We start from the raw sequence: 17,049 nt of genomic DNA, 5'->3' as shown, positions 1-17,049 counted from the left end.
CAGGGGGACTCCTTGCACTGCAGACGTGCCCTGGCTAGCGGGGAGAAGGGGGAGGGAGCGGGGGGAGAGAGAGAAGGGGGGCAGCCAGGGCTTCAGCGGGGCGCTCGCCACGCGGCCCTGACCGCCACGCCGCCTGCCAGAAGGGCTCCGCGCCGCTCCGGTCGGCGGGGAGGGAAGGACGCGGGCTGCCCTGCCGGGCTTGCTACAGACCTGGCACCGGCTGGGGCAGACGGAGTTCGCAGCCCGCTCCCAGCCGGGCGCTCCCCTCCTCCACGCCGCCGCCCCCTACAGGGCAGCCGGACAGCAAACAAAACAAAACAAAAAAAGCGGCTGTGCCTCCCTAGGATTGGGCGGAAAGCCGCCCCGTAGAATCTGCCGCCTCACGCACGAGCTTGCTCGGCTGGTGCCTGGAGCCGGCCCTGGTTTGATCTCTCCAGGTGCTTGATTTTCACTGTGGGGCAGACATTGTTTCACTGAGCAAAGTCACTGGCTTTCAATTTAGTGTCTTTAGCATGGGCTAAGGACTCAATAACATCTAGGAGTGTTCACATACAGGCAGCTAGGGGCCCAATATTGTGCCCATTGAAATCAATAGAAGTATTGGGGCCTGAGAAAGCACTGTATGTTGAAGATGCACGAACAACAACCTTACCTTTTTGAGTTGCTGAATTCTGTGCATTCAGCATTAAGTGTCACTTCAGTGTTAATAGTGCCCATAGCAATGATTACCCAGTATTTTGTGGGGCATGACACCATATTGAGACCTATCACCAGAGGGTGACCGGGTAGCATTTACAAGTACTAATCTTTATGTTAATGTTCTCTCTTTATCTCTGGATAAAGCTGAAAATAACTTGTCACGACTGTACATGCTTATGTGCCTTTGTAACCAAAGCAACAGCTATTGATGCACGCTCCTTTTCTTGTTAACCATTCTCCTCCTCCGGAATTCTGCAAGGCAGTCTCACGATTTTGAGGGAAAGTAGAGAAGAGGACATACCCAGGGCAGGGTAACTTGGTGGAGATCATTGAGGCTCTTTACTTTGGTAAAGATTGATTTTTATGCGGGGGGAAACTATCACACTTTAATTCAGATCCAATGGCCAGACAGAAGGTTTTCAGGATTCTACTGGCTATCTTTGTTTCTTCACTTGGTGATTTTGCTTTGGAATAAGACTCACAGCCCATCTTCTGCCTCTTCCATGGCTTTGAATGTGTTATCACCCTTCTTGAATCTTTCCACTGCTAGCTTCCTCTTATTGCGTAAAATTGAGGCTCTTTATCCATATAGACAAAGCTCTTTATTATCATCTTGCCTCCATCAAAATCTCAGCATTTTTTTCTTCCTCTGTTCCTTATGATCATATTGATCCTTTCACATTATTTCTCCCTTCGTCTCCCTCTCTAGTTTTTGGTTGCCCCTATCCCTGGCAACATCTGCCAAAAATCCTCTTTCTCCTTCAAATCCCTCCTTAAAACATACCGGTTCAAGCAGCCCTTTCTCATTGTAGTAACCCTTAGACTTTTTTTCTTCTCCACTGATGGCCTATGTCTTCTCTTGTGTTTGTTTGCCTTTATATATATATTGTATACACATTGTAAACTCTTACCGATTTTAAAGCCACCCAGGATTATTGTGATAATCTAATCTAACCTCCTGCATAAAACAGGAGACCTGGCTGCAACTCCTGACTCTGCCATAGACTTCCTGTGTCATCTTGAGCAAGTCACTTAAGATCTGATCTACAGCCAGTTAAAGTTATTTCTTCTCTGTCATACTTATTTGGATTATAAGCTCTTTAGGGCAGGAACTGTCCTATTAGTATGTGTTTCCATCATTATAGTATTTGAGCACCTCCCAACCTTTAATATATTTTTCTTCCCTGTACACCTATGAGGTAAGGAATTTATATTATTACCATTTTGCAGATGGGGAAACTGAGTCAGAGAGAGACCAAGTGACTTGTGCAAGATCACACAGGGTAGTTGTGGCAAAGCAGGAATTGAAACTAGGTCTCCATCAGTCTAGGCTACTGCACTAACCACTTGACCATCCTTCCTCACTGAGGAAGTGTTTGTACAACCCCATTGCCATCAGAATCCTAAGCACAGTTGGAGTTTCTGTAATATTTTGTCCCTTTGCTTATGAGATTGCACCAATCACTTGTACTTGAATTTTTCACTGCTCCATAAAATAGCAGTGAGTTAATATCATGTCTGATGCTATTTTAAAGATGTTTTGTTGCTGTAGTTGTTACTAGTATCTTCATCCAGGCAGCCTTCTGTATGTATCTAGCCAGGCTATTTTTAAATTATTTTTTCCACCCAGTCATTTCCCTTTATTAATTTTCCTCCCTTCCACATGATTTCTACTTAGTAATATTTTTTTAATATCAGATAATTAATGGCAGGGTCATTGCTGGTTGAATCATACCAATTTTTTCATACATTGAGAAGTTAACACTTCAAATGTCGCTCTTATTAAAACAAATGGTTTAATTATCTCTAATTTCAGAAGGGATGGATTTATTTAACCAATATTTCAGTTTAAAGTAATAGACAATACGTATCTTGGTCATAGTCAGTAGCTATTGAAATCCCAATATAAAGCACAATACAAAACCCAATACAAATTTTAACCATTAATGAAGTCCCATAAATTATGTTGTAAAAATGAGGTGTAAAAAAAGAGCAATCTGATTGGGTAACAAAAGGTCCATACCATTTTAAAAAATGCAGGAGAGAACAAAAGTAATATGAAAATGCCAGGAGTGGAATCCTGAACTCATACTCTGCTTAGGGGATGGGTTTACTAGACTGTAGAGGGAAGAGAGCTTGAAGATTCACGGGGGAATCTAGACCCATCCAGGAGGCTGCCAAGGAAACATCAGGAAAACCCAGCCTCACCTCCCTCCCAGGCTGCAGGTCTTCTTCAGGAGTTATGCATCCATTATCCTGTTTCCCCCATCACTGCATACCACCTCCTCTCTGAAAGGAGATGAAGCAATGCCTGTGCAGTTCCTAGAAGTATTAACTGCCACATGAGTTTCCACTTGGACATCTGCTCTTATTCTAGGGGGGATACCACACAGAGCTTTAGATGAAGTCTCTTAGAAGGGAGTAAACAGTCGGTAGTTTTCAAAAACATGCCTTAATTCTACATATAGTCAAGTTGCGCGGCCACTAGATCAGCAGCTCTTCACTTACATAAAATGCAATCTGCCATGCATTGGCCCAGTCATGTTAGTTGATGCGTCTCTGAAACCCAATAACGTCATCCTGTTCGTAGGCAGACCATGTCTGTCTCAGTCTGTCACTGACTGATTAAGCGTCTCATATTTGGGTCTGGTTCCCAAAGGGCATGGAACTGTGTGCTGGGAAGTAGGACTGATGTCTCCTTCAGTGAGCTTTAGCTTTTTGCATTGCTTTCATGTCAGCTTCTATTTTTCCTGTTAAGGCCACTGGAAAGTTCCAGAAATAAGCATTCCATGTCCCCTTCAATGGGTATTTCCACTCAGTGTCACTTCACAGTCCCCCATATTTTGAGACTGGAGGACAAGTGCTACAAATAATACTAGGGTCCAGATTTTCCTGGATGTGATAGCTGACAGATTTCTTCACCGAATACTCTCCAAATCTACAAGAGGTGATGCCATTTTAGATTTCGTACTGGTGAGGAGCTCATCAAAGAACTAGTTGTAAGGGGACAACCTTGGTTTGAGTGATCATGAGCTAACTCAGTTTAAACTAAATGGAAGGATAAACAAAAATAGATCTGCAACTAGGATTCTTGATTTCAAAGGGGAAGTGGACTGAATGTGGAAGAAGCTTGGAATTACTTTAAGCCAAAATTGCAGAAACTATCTGAAGCCTGCATCCCAAGTAAGGGGGAAATTTCATAGGTAAGGGTTCCAGACCAAGCTGGATGAGCAAGCATCTCAAACATGTAATTATGAGAAAGCAGAAAGCCTACAAGAAATGGAAGATGGCATGGATCAGCAAGGAAAGCTACCTCTTGGAGATCAGAAAGTGTAGGAAAAAAGGGAGAACTGCCAAAAGCCAAGCAGAGTTGGACCTTGCAAGAGAAATTAAAACCAATAGTAAAAGGTTCTATAGCCATATAAATAAAAAGAAAACAAGGAAAGAAGAAGTGGGACTGCTAAACACTGAGGATGAGGTGGAGATAAAAGATAATGTAGGCATGGCCCAACACCTAAACAAATACTTTGCCTCAGTTTTTAATAAGGGTAATTAGGAGTTTGGGAGTATATGGAAGTAGAAACTACCACATCTGAGGTGGAAGTCAAACTCTAACAGTTTAATGGGACTAAATCAGAGGGCCTGGATAATCTCCATTCAAGAATATTAAAGGAACTGGCACATGAAATTGCAAGTCCAATAGCAAGGATTTTTAATGAACCTGTAAACTCAGGAGTTGAACTATGACTGGAGGATTGCCAATATAGTACCTATTTTTAAGAAAAGGGGGGAAATGGCCTGTAAGTTTAACCTCAATTGTACAATTGAACAAATTTTGAAAGAGAATGTAGTTAAGGACATAGAAGTAAACAGTAATTGGGATAAAATACAACATTGTTTTAAAAAGATAGATCATGCCAGACCAGCCTCTTCTCTTTCTTTGAGAAGATAATTGATGGTTTAGACAAAGGAAATGCAAATATAATCTAACTGGATTTCAGTAAGGCATTTGATAGAGTTCCACATGGGAAATTATTAGTTAAATTTGAGAATATGGGGACTAAGATGAAAACTGAAAGGAACTGGTCAGGTTAGGAGACCAGGTCATACTGAAAGGTGAACTGTCAAGCTGGAGGGAGATTACTTGTGAAGTCCCTCAGGGATCAGTCTCGGGACCAATCTTATTTAACATTTTTATTAATGACCTTGACACAAAAAGTGTGTGTGCACTAATAAAATTTGCAGCTGACACAAAGATGGGAGGTATTGCCCCTACAAAGGAGGACCGAAATATCATATAAGAAGATCTGGATGACCTTGAAATTGGAGTAATAGAAATGGAATGAAATTGAACAGTGCAAGGTCATGCTCTTAGGGACTAACAAGAAGAATTTTTGTTATAAGCTAGGGATGTATCAGTTGGAAGTGACAGTGGAGGGAAAAGATCTGGATGTATTGGTTGATCACAGGATGAGCCGCCAATGTGATGAGGTTGTGAAAAAGGCTAATGCGATCCTAAGATGCATCAGGCGAGGTATTTCCAGTAGAGATAGGGAAGTGTTAGTGCCATTATACAAAAACAACAAGGAGTCTGGTGGCACCTTAAAGACTAACAGATTTATTTGGGCATAAGCTTTCGTGGGTAAAAACCTCACTTCTTCAGATGCATTTCATTGCATCTGAAGAAGTGAGGTTTTTACCCACGAAAGCTTATGCCCAAATAAATCTGTTAGTCTTTAAGGTGCCACCAGACTCCTTGTTGTTTTTGTAGATACAGACTAACACGGCTACCCCCTGATACTTGATGCCATTATACAAGGCACTTGTAAGACCTCATCTGGAATACTGTGTCCCATGTTTAAGAAAAATTAATTCAAACTGGAATAGGTACAGAGAAGGGCTACTAGGATGATCAGAGGAATGGAAAACCTACCTTATGGGAGGAGACTCAAAGAACTTGGCTTGTGTAGCCAAACCAGACAAAGGGTGACAGGTGATAAGATTGCTCTCGTAAATAAATCAGAGGGATAAATACAAGGGCGGGAGAGGAGTTAATTAAGTTAAGCACCAATGTTGACACAAGAACAAATGAATATAGACTAGCCATCAACAAGTTTAGGCTTGAAATTAGACAAAGGTTTCTAACCATCAGAGGGGTGAAGTTCTGGAACAGCCTTCCAAGGGGAGTAGTGGGGGTTAAAAACTTAATTGGCTTCAAGACGGAACTCGATAAATTTATGGAGGAGATAGTAGGATGAGACTGCCTACAATGGCATGTAGCTGATCTGCGACTACTAGCAGCAAATATCTCCAATATCCGATAATGGGACACTAGATGGGGAGGGCTCTCAGTTATTACAGAGAATTATTTTCCTGGTGTCTGGCTGTTGGGTTTTGCAGAAATGGTCAGGGTCCAACTGATCGCCATATTTGGGGTCAGGAACGAATTTTCCCTCAGGTCAGATTGGCAGAGACCCTGGGGCTTTTTTGCCTTCTCTGCAGCATGGGCACAGGTCACTTGCAGGTTTAAACTAGTGTAAATTGTGGATTCTTTGTAACTTGAAGTCCTTAAATCGTGATCTGAGGATAACTCACCCAGAGGTTAGGGGTCTATTACAGGAGGGGGTGGATGAGGTTCTGTGGCCTGCGATGTGCAGGATGTCCGACTAGATCAATGGTTCCCAAACTTATTCCGCCGCTTGTGCAGGGAAAGCCCCTGACAGGCAGGCCGGTTTGTTTACCTGCCGCATCCGCAGGTTCGCCCGATCGTGGCTCCCTGTGGCCACGGTTCGCTGCTCCAGGCCAATGGGAGCTGCTGGAAGCGGCGGCCAGTACGTCCCTCAGCCTGTGCCGCTTCCAGCAGCTCCCATTGGCCTGGAGCAGCAAACCACGGCCACTGGGAGCTGCGATCGGCCGAACCTGCGGACGCGGCAGGTAAACAAACTGGCCCGGCCCGCCAGGGGCTTTCCCTGCACAGGCGGCGGAACAAGTTTGGGAACCACTGGACTAGATGATCATGATGGTCACGTCTGACCTTAAAATCTATGAGTCGATGAACACATTGAGGAGTCAGTTGGTGGCTTCAGACTCCTTTGTGTAGATTTTAGCCTCTAGGTGTGATTATACGCGTACTGAATGATGCTGAGCCTTTGGTTCCACCCATGTGGTGTGAGACTGTCCTCTCTTTCTGAGACCAAGCTATTTAAAACTTCTGCAGTTTATAATTCCTTGCCTATATCACTGGAGAAACCTAACAATGGGCAGAGCATTCAAATATCAGCCACCTTCCCAAGGCACTGACAGCAACAAAGGTCCACAACTGTAGGTCTTTTGAGCGGGTGCTAGAAGGAAAGCCCAGTTGTACAGGGACAAAGTCACGTTAAATTCTCCTTTTCAGCTGCTGGAATTCTACTCCTGCTCACTATCAAAACAATCTCTTTGTTTATAAAGAAAGGGTAAACATTTAGCAATGTTGGTTAAAAGCTTTTTGGGCCAACTTCATTATTCCCCACAAATATGTGGGGGCACCAATTCAGTGGACTACCCTATTTTGCATTGGTGTTGCGCTGAATTTCCAAGTGAATTGGTCTTTGAATTATAGATTTTAGCAACTACTTTCCCCCCTTAAGCCCATTACAAATTTAGCTATGCCTCATTCATTATGCCAGATAATTCTGTCTCATTGGCTTGATTCTTCCCCCAACCCACAACTAAGAGAAATTTCTGAATAAAATTCATCACTGGAACTCCTATCCTGGGGAACAAAGGACAGATTCAGTCTCTCATCCACAGTTGATGTCACTCATGATTTGCTTGTAAACGTGTTACATGAGATATGAGCACTTCCAATGCCATCATTCCTGCATGTTTTGTGCGATTTGGGGGTAAGCTTTTGTAGACGTGTGTAGATAACTTGCTGATTGCTTTCCCCAACTGGTAGCAATGTATTCAGGGAATTTCAGTAACAGCCTAGACTTCTCCCTTTCCCTGCCACCCACTTTTTTTTAATGAGTAGTGATCTCTACAGAAGAATGTAAAGCCTAGATCCTCTTCCCCAAAACATAAAATGACAGTCATGGAAATATCTAATACATCTTGAACCGTAAAGTAACCATCTTAAGCATTTCTGCTTCCACCTTTTAGAACTCAGCAGAATACACAGATGTATTTTTATGCTGCTCTGCAAAGCAGGTTTTAAAAATATACTGCACATAAAAAAACTGGTAGCGACTTAAATACATTAATAACTTAAGAACCTAAATAAGCTGACATTTGATGTGACATACGTTAATGAGGAGATAAGCAGAAAGTTCTCATGTACGGTACACTATATGATTTTTCATCGCATAAACAGATTGCGGAAAAGAACCTGCTACCTATTTCCCCCCCAGAAAAATGAAAATAACATAAGAAGAGCACAACAGTAAGAAGAGAGTCATATCGCAGCACTGACAGACTTAGTGTAGAGCTGCCAAATATTCCCTCATATTAGGAAAAATATAGAGGAGAGTGTGTAGGTTCCATTGTAGTGTTCCCATATTTCTAAGAAGTGTAACATTCCGGCATCCAAGCAGTAACCATTTGTAGAGGAGGCTCTCAGCTTTGCCCTGCCTGATATCATTACATTCATAAAAATCGTCAATAAAAACATCAATGCATATGTGACAGTGGCTGAGCTTGCACTGCTGCCCCGCGATAAGACTCTAGGAAGATGTCTAAATTTTTAGCTATCTTTAGATGTCAAGATAATTGGATTTTCCAAATTAAACCTTTATGCCCTTTAAGGGTAGGGAGGGTAGCCACAAAAGCTTCTGTCACCATTATGAAGAATTTGCAGCCGTGCTGTAATTTTTCTTCTCCCGTGTCTGTTAGGAGAGAGGCAAAATGGCAAAAGCTTCATTAAAGAAAAGTGGTTATATCATCTGCCATGAAAAGTTGGCATAGGAAAGCTTTGTTTCTTGTAAATCTACCTGGTCATTTTATGAGTTCTTGCCAAAATTTTAGAGGTTATTAAAGAGGCAATGTAAGATTGTTTTGGCTAAAATTTAAGTTTCATTAAAAGGGCTATGAAACCGCTTATTCGTAGACATGATATAGGGTGTCTCTGATATATTTCCACAGAAGTTGGGTGGTCAGAAATAAACAGGATATGTGGTGTTCCTTCTGTTTAAGGAATATGTATTTAAACCCTTGACTTTGTCTAGACAGAGCTTTTTATTTGGGAATGTTTTTAGTTTAATTTTTTTTAATTGTCATGATAGCAATGTAATCTTAAACATTCCTTTGATAAACCATGGAAACGTTGAACATAAGAACGGCCATACTGGGTCAGACCAAAGGTCCATCTAGCCCAGTATCCTGTCTTCTGACAGTAGCCAATGCCCGGTGCCCCAGAGGGAATGAACAGAACAGGAAATCATCAAGTGATCCATCCCCTGTCGCTTATTCCCAGCTTCTGGCAAACAGAGGCTAGGAACACCATCCCTGCCCATCCTGGCTAATAGCCATTGATGGACCTATCCTCCATGAATTTATCTATTTCTTTTTTGAACCCTGTTATAGTCTTGGCCTTCACAACATCCTCTGGCAAAGAGTTCCACAGGTTGACTGTGAATTGTGTGAAGAAATGCTTCCTTTTGGTTGTTTTGAATCTGCTGCCTATTAATTTCATTTGGTGACCCCTAGTTCATGTGTTATGAGAAGGAGTAAATAACACTTCCTTATTTACTTTCTCCACACCAGTCATGATTTTATAGACCTCTACCATATTCCCCCTTAGTTATCTCTTTTCCAAGCTGGAAAGTCCCAGTCTTATTAATCTCTCCTCATACGGCAGCCGTTCCATACCCCTATGGGTATTTTTATTTCAGATTAAAATGAATCAGTGATTCAATATCTGAGGTTGAAAATTTAAATACTCTCCTGCCTAATAATTATTCTACAGACTCTGTGATTTCACACAGTTCCAAAACAAGAGTTTTGGAAAAGATATAAACCCTCATTCTTCAGGGCATGTCAACCATGGACTATAGGAGGAAAATGTTCCTGTGGGTGAGTTATTTCATATCTTCCTATTAAAGAGTTTCTTGTACCTGCTCTGAAGCAATGGGTACTGGCCACTGTTGGAGACATGATACCAGATTGGAGAGACTGTTCTGATCCAATATAGCAATTCCTATGTTTCAATGTGCTGCCGAAGAGGGTACTTTTGATTCTTTGCAATGCTCAACAAGGGCCTGATTCAATGCCCACTGAGTGGGAGTCTTTCCATTGACTTCAATGAGCACTACATCAAGCCCTGAATGAGAGAATGGAGGCTCTGTTAGCTTGACTTGCCCCAAATCTGGGAGGTCTGGGGAGGAGAATGTTTGAAATGTTTGAAAATCTTTCAAATTTTTATAAAGAAAAAAAATTGCATTCAGATTCATTGTGACTATATTCTAACTCTAGGTATAGCCTGGTCATTTTATATATGTTTATACATAAATATAACAAGCCTGGACCAAAGGACAAGAGATCCCACACTCCTTCCTCTCTCCTTTTTAAAGGAAGTGGGAGCCCACCTGTCTGTGCGGGGACCCCGTGCTATGCATTGTACATGGTAGAACAACATTAGTCCCAAAGGACTGGAATCCAGTGTGACCTGTAGGGAAGATGTTTATCGTGGTGTTCACGGAAGTCCCAGAATTTTCCATCTTTTTCTCTGAGTTCCTTGGTGTTGTTTCCCCTCACCCACTTTTCTAATCCCACTGGGGTCAAAGAAGTGCCAATGCCATTGTTGAGATGTCATCACAAATCGCTTGTGTCAGGCATGTCTGAAAATTCAGCCACAGCCTTATATAGTGCATAGGGAGATGTCTCTGCCTACCTAGAGGGTGTCCACCTCCATCCTTATGCAGGAGTGTGAAGATTCTGCGATTAGCACCATCCTCTCCCTGCTGCCTCTCTGCAGAGCCCATCAAAAGGCATGAAGGCAGGAAACGGAATGACTTTCCCAATCCTGTTCTCCGGGGTCCCAATCCAAAGTCCAGTGAAGTGGACTGGAAGTCTTTCCACTAACTTGAATGGGTACTGAATGGGCTCTGGGTGCACACGGGAAGGGGAATAACAGTTGCTAGCATCTCATTCTCAGTGCCTAGACATGCCTGTAGATTTCTGTGCTGAAGTCTCCCTGAGCATATGGACTTCAGTGCATAAAGACTTCAGCAGAGAAATCTTTAGGGACCCCACTGCATAAAGTTCTCTGTTCCAAAGTTTTTATGCGCTGAAGTTTTTATGTCCTTAAAGATTTTAGCCCATAAAAATCCAAGGGGCTAATAAAACAAATAGCAGCTACATGCAGGCTCAGGAGCTGGAGAAAAAAATTGCTCTTGGATTATAATAGGACCTTCAGTAGTAGTGTTGACCAAAATCTAAGGAACTGTTTTTTCCCCATTGAGTGATATTTTACCGTATTGCACTCTGACCCGGTCCCTATTTGCATACTGCACAGACTGTTTATGGGTACATGGTGGTGTAAAGGTTTTATTGCCATGATTTTGAATTGGTCTCAAGGCTGGTGAAGCCAAAAGTGAGTTATGCAAGTAAGTTCCAATAAAACCTCTACACCGCAGCATGCCACCATGCATTCCATTTAGACTACATATTAGAAAATTGCTTTCTATAGCTTTATGGTTAAATGCTAATAATGGGTGCCCAATATCGGCACAAAAATGCCAACCCCATTGAGTACTTGTATTAGAACTGTAAGTTGTGTTGATTGTGTGTGTGCAAATAGTTGGGCCTCTGCTTTTTAAAAAATGTGTCTCTTGAAGACTTTATTGGTGCTATTTTTCATAGTTCTTCATCTCTAAAGCCAGGTTTTGCAAGTCCTAGAGTGATAGACAAATTAGAGTTCATAAAACTAACGTACAACATCTGAAAGAGCTTTCCTATAAATCATGGTGTTGCTATTTTAAGGTCTACTATTTTTCAGCTTGCCAGAGCTAGCCATGGCTACTGTAGATATATATCATGTGAATGTTATTATCCCATCTCATGAGAAGGAAACAGTCAGGGTACATCTACGCTGCAAAAAAACAACAACCTCTTAGCAGCGAGTCTCAGAGCCCGGACTTGGGCTCGCACTGTGGAGCTAAAAATAGCAGTGTAGACATTCGGGCTCAGGCTGGAGCCTTAGCTCCAGGACCCTCCCCACCAACCCTGCTGAATTTCAGAGTCTGGGCTCTCAGCCGAACATGAATATATACCTGCTTTGTTTTTAGCCCCATTGTGCAAGCCCCTCGAGCCTGAGTCATTTGACCCAGGCTCTGAGACTCGCCGCCATGGGTCTTTTTTTGCCTTGTAGACATATCCTTAGTGTCCCTACATCTGATGGCTCATGGTATAACAGATATTTTAAACCTGTTACTGGCCAAGACTGGCAGAGCAGGGTAATTTTCAATCCCGGCTTTTCCCTACTCCATATTTAGGGTGAAAGAAGGCAGGGTTTTGTTTTGTTTTCCATGTCTCAGAGGTTTGGAGTGTTAGAAGTCATCCCAGCAGAGATGGATGAGTGGGCAGAAGGTAGGTGAGTAGGCTAACAGGACTTAGTGAGCCCCAAATGCTACCCTAAATACCCAGCCTGCGTATTGTGGCAGGGCCCTGGAGAACTCCAGGGCAAAAGGGAGAGGAGTAGTCTATATGGCCCTTACACCTACAAACTGGGAGAAACAGACCAGAAGGTCCACTCAGCTGCACTCCTTTAAGACTGTGCCCAGAGGTGAAAGAGCCGGTACGCCATGCCGGACTGGACTGGCTTCTCCGGCGGTGATTTAAAGGGCCCAGGGCTTCAGCCGCTGCGGGGAGCCCCAGACCCTTTAAATCACCGTCGGAGCTCCGGCAGCCGGGCTGAGGCAGGGATTTAAAGGGCCCGGAGCTCCGGCCCCTGCGGGGAGCTCCGGGCCCTTTAAAGCGCTACCCAAGCCCGGCTGCCGGAGCACCAGTGGCGCTTTAAAGGGCCTGGGGCTCCCCGCAGCAGCCAGAGCCTCTGGCCCTTTAAATCACTGCCAGAGCCCCGGGGCTCCTGCAGCCGGGCTCGGGCGGAGATTTAAAGGGCCCAGTGCTCCTGCAACTGCAGCCCTGCCACCGCTACCCCGCAGTGGCAAGAGCACCGGGCCCTTTAAATCCCCGCCCGAACCCTGCCGCCCTGGGGTAGCGATGGCAGGGCTCCCGTGGTGATTTAAATGGCCCGGAGCTCTGCGGCGGCTGGAGCCCTGGGCCCTTTAATTTGCCCCTGAGCCCCGGGGGTCCCAGCCGCCTCTGCAGCTGGTAGCTCCGGGGTGATTTAAAGACCCTGGGGCTCCCAGCCACACCCAGAGCCCCAGGGCCTTTAAATCTTGAAAGGCCCCGCCTCTTCCTGTTGAGGCCACGCCTCTTCTGGTTGAGGCCACGCCCCCACTCAGGACTCGGGTGTACCGGTAAGTCCTTTCAGTTACTTTCACCCCTGACTGTGCCTTACCTACCAAGAGTTGTAAGCATGATTGCATAGGCTGGTTCTATGGCTTTGGGCCCACATTGCATAGGGGTTACAATTCCCTGCATGTATTCCTGGCATCCTGGTTGACTCCCTGCAGAGTGAAACTGCTCCATTTCTGCTGCTGTGAGGGCTGTCCATGCCAGCAAAGGAGATGGACGGATTTGGGCCTGAGTGCAGTTAATTTCCTGGGTCCACATTATATTCTGTGGTTGTATCAATTTATTTATGCAGTGGGTATCATTACAATATATATGGTATTGTCTTGCTATTGAGCGCATGTGTTTTCTCTATATAAAGTAGCCTATTTCTGAATTTTGCCTCCTTTTGAAAATGTTTATGAAGGGCAGACCCTCTGACTCTTAACCACATCCACAAACAAGTCATTTGTGAGACACATTCTACAAAGAGAATAGATCTTTCCACTGGATCCAGTATTCTGCTACTAGAAGTAAATTGGTACAATGCATATAAAAGGACCTGCTTACGGCCATTATAGAAAAGGACACAGATACTTAGCTCGTGTCCTATTGCAGTTGTGACGAAGTGGGACTGTTCTTAATGTTTCCTCTGAATACTGTGTGGGTGCCTCAGTTTCCCCTATGCATTTCTTAAGTCTCTAGGTGGAGGGATAAAGGCCAGTGTGCATAAATCACTGACACTCTGTCTCCCTGGCAACAAATGGCCAGGGCCTTTCCCCCCCTGCAAGGGAATAGCTAAAGGTGAACAAAGAGATCAGGTGACCTCCTGGCCCGGGAAAGAGACAAAGCCCAGAGAAGGAGGGGCTGGAGGGGGTTCCAGTTGGGTGCTCACTGGGAACGCGGAAGGGAGTGCAGCTGGGGGTGTCTGGCTCTCTGAACCCCATAATAGACCCAGCCGAGGGGTCCCATTCACCGCTGTACCTACAAGCTCTGTTTTAGACCGTGTTCCTGTCATCTAATAAACCTCTGTTTTACTGGCTGGCTAAGAGTCACGTCTGACTGCAAAGTGGGGGTGCGTGCAGGACCTCTGGCTTCCCCAGGACCCTGCCTGGGTGGACTCGCTGTGGGAAGCGCACGGAGGGGCATATGCTGTATGCTCCAAGGTCAGACCCAGGAGGTGAAGACGTGTGAGCTTCTTGCCCTGAAGACGGTCTGCTCCGAGGGAGAGGAGGCTCCCCAAAGTCCTGACTGGCTTTGTGGGGAGCAGTTCCAGAGCATCGCCCGGGGACTCCGTGACAGCAGTCTTCATTCCAGCCTAGCAGAAACAATTGTCTGTTGAGCACATCGCTCAGATATGCTCATTATTTCCTGGGCAATTTTATATCACTGAAGAATGACTTCAACAACTGAAGTAAGATCCATTTGGTCTGTCAGTAAAACAGCTCAGTTCAAAGCTCAGTTCAAAAACTGAGATTTTCAGTGATTCACTTCAATATAGGGTGTGATGTGAGGGCTATTCCCTGTTGGAATATGGAGATCTGTCTCTTTATGCTTTTTCTTTGTGATTGTCTCCACTTACCTTGTATTGGGTGAATGATTACACATAAACAAAGTTACACTGAAGAAATGTTTCAGCGTTCCCAATTTTATGGAAGCTTTGTCGACATTAGGGAAAATGCAACATAGGTCTGTAATGGACGCAGCTGAATCAGTGCTGAACATGATTTAACAGGACGTGCAAATCAGAATGAGCTGTCTGTGTTCAATGCTGTTTCAGAAACTGGTTCAATCCTGCCCTATGCAGGGGCAGTAATCATGCTGAGCAAGATTAGTTCTGATCTATGTTGTCAGTTAACTCCAGTTCAGCTGTGGGGTGGGGTGATCTCATTTTATTCTGGTAGTCCATTTAGGGTGAAATTCACCTCTGTTCAGGAGGCCAACATAATGTACCATTTAGCCCTATTTTAAGGGTTTACATGATGCATACACCTTGTGCTGGCCCTCTGCACAAGCATGAATTTCACTCTTTATGCAAACTATGTATAGAATTAATATTTAAGGCCAACATTCCATTCAGCCCGAGTACTTGATTCATGCCAACCCAAGGGGTAACGTAAATGTAAAGTATTGTTTAACCAGCTCCCAAATAATGAATAAAACTTCAGGTGAAGGATGTGACCTTCAGAGATCATAGAATCAATTTGGTCTTTTTAACTTGCAGATAGTTTACCTAATACTTTTTTCTCCATTGAAGACATAGGCTCACTGCACTGAAAACTGTTTACAAATGTTTTTTTTACATTAAATTAATTTTCTGAGCATGAGATAGGCAATGTTTTCTGGAACTAATTTGAATTCCTCCCTAATTAATATTCAAGACCAAAATATGTTATCTTTGCATGACTGTGCAATTATTAAAGGGGGAAAATATCAGCTGTGACGGCAATTATTTTTCTTTCCCTCCCCTATTTTTTTTTTAATGGCAGTTCACTTTTTACCAGCACAGTATGTATCATTTCTCTCCCTTTTTTTTTTAGGCTATGATTGAAGAAGCCATCACAAGGGAGGAATCTTTTTCAGTTATGTACACACCATTTGCAACAAAAGCAAAGGCTGACAAAATAGACAAAATGAAGGAAGCTTTTTCTAAAAAGCACCCCGATTATGTGGAGTACATATACACCGGTAAGAGTGGATTTCACATCTTCAAGTGGCATTGGACCTTATTGGATTGTGAGGATTGCGTGTTTGTAGCTGACATTGAGTTTGTTTTGTGGGTGGTTGGGGCCTGATCCTGCAAATTCTTACTCTTACATGGGGTGAAATTCACCCCTGAGCAGAGGGCCAACATATGACCTATGTAGCACTTAAGTCCTCAAACACAATTTAAGGAAGAGCTTTGTACTGACAACCTGCACAAGGGTGAATTTTACCCATGGTGCCTCAAAGCGTCATTCTTTGACTTCCATTATTGCAGCAAAGCTTTTGTTGTACATTGGGCTTTGCAATGTGCTCTGAAGATTGTCAGGCTTGGGCTCACCCTAATCTCTAGTAGGGAGTTCCATGGTCAAGAGCCCCCCGCTGATGATGCTCTGCCTCTGCCTCTTACTGGTCTCACCCACCCTGGGCACTAATGATCGATCGTTCCCAGCAGTCATGAATGGGTAGCCTGGCCTCATTCAGAACCAGGACCTTGAGTAGGACCCAGAAGTGAATGGGGATCCAGTGGAGGGCATCGAGTTTTGGTGTGAACAGGGGAATCTTTTGTGTGACCCTCATTGTCCCCTGCTGGTTGAGCGAGTTAAAGTAGCCTTTTCCTGAGTTGATAAGCTCTTAGATCACAGTGAGAAGGGCCTCAGTACAGAAGGAAAGTGGATGATGGGCTAAGGTATGTCTTGTCATCATTGCAAACTGAGTTACTTGGCGCAGTAGTGACTATGAGAAGACCCTAAGGTGTCACTCTGTGTTGATGACTGGGGATCAGACAGAGGGAGAGGTAAATTTCTCAGTATGTCGAATTGCTTGAGGACATTTGCTCCCATCACAAGAACCCACACTATAGCTGGCACTTTGTGGGCAGTTCTAGCAGAATACTCCAGAAGACTGAAATGCTCTTTAATTCCTAGAGGTATTGCCCTGGGTCAGAGCTGAGACTTATTGATTGGGCTATATGGCTATACCACTTGCTATGACATACCAGCTCTGTGAATAACGACTTCATCCTTCAGGGCAATCAATATGGAACCTTTCAGGAGCACTAAAAACTTCCTTAATAAAAAAACAAACAGAGAATAGTAAGTCCAAGCACTAACAACAAAGTCATGCAAGTATTGTACACAACTAAGCACATTTATTTTGTTCATTTTATGTTTTGTTTTAAAAACGTCACTGTAAAGACAGATCACCTTGATTTTA

General features: G+C 43.8%; 1 protein-coding gene across 1 annotated transcript in view; it reads left to right on the top strand.

The window, feature by feature from the left end:
- The window catches only part of SPATA16 (spermatogenesis associated 16), a 122,881-nt gene that overhangs the window by 58,119 nt on the left and 47,713 nt on the right, over positions 1 to 17,049 (top strand). The window contains exon 5 of the mRNA XM_065411238.1: positions 15,672 to 15,819. Within this exon, the coding sequence (XP_065267310.1) occupies positions 15,672 to 15,819 (148 nt within the window). The remainder of the gene's footprint in view (positions 1 to 15,671; positions 15,820 to 17,049) is intronic.

This window comes from Emys orbicularis, chromosome 9 (assembly GCF_028017835.1).
Source record: "Emys orbicularis isolate rEmyOrb1 chromosome 9, rEmyOrb1.hap1, whole genome shotgun sequence".
NCBI lineage: Eukaryota > Metazoa > Chordata > Testudines > Emydidae > Emys > Emys orbicularis.
Note: the sequence above shows the minus strand (reverse complement) of the source record. Positions and strands in the feature narration are given on the sequence as shown.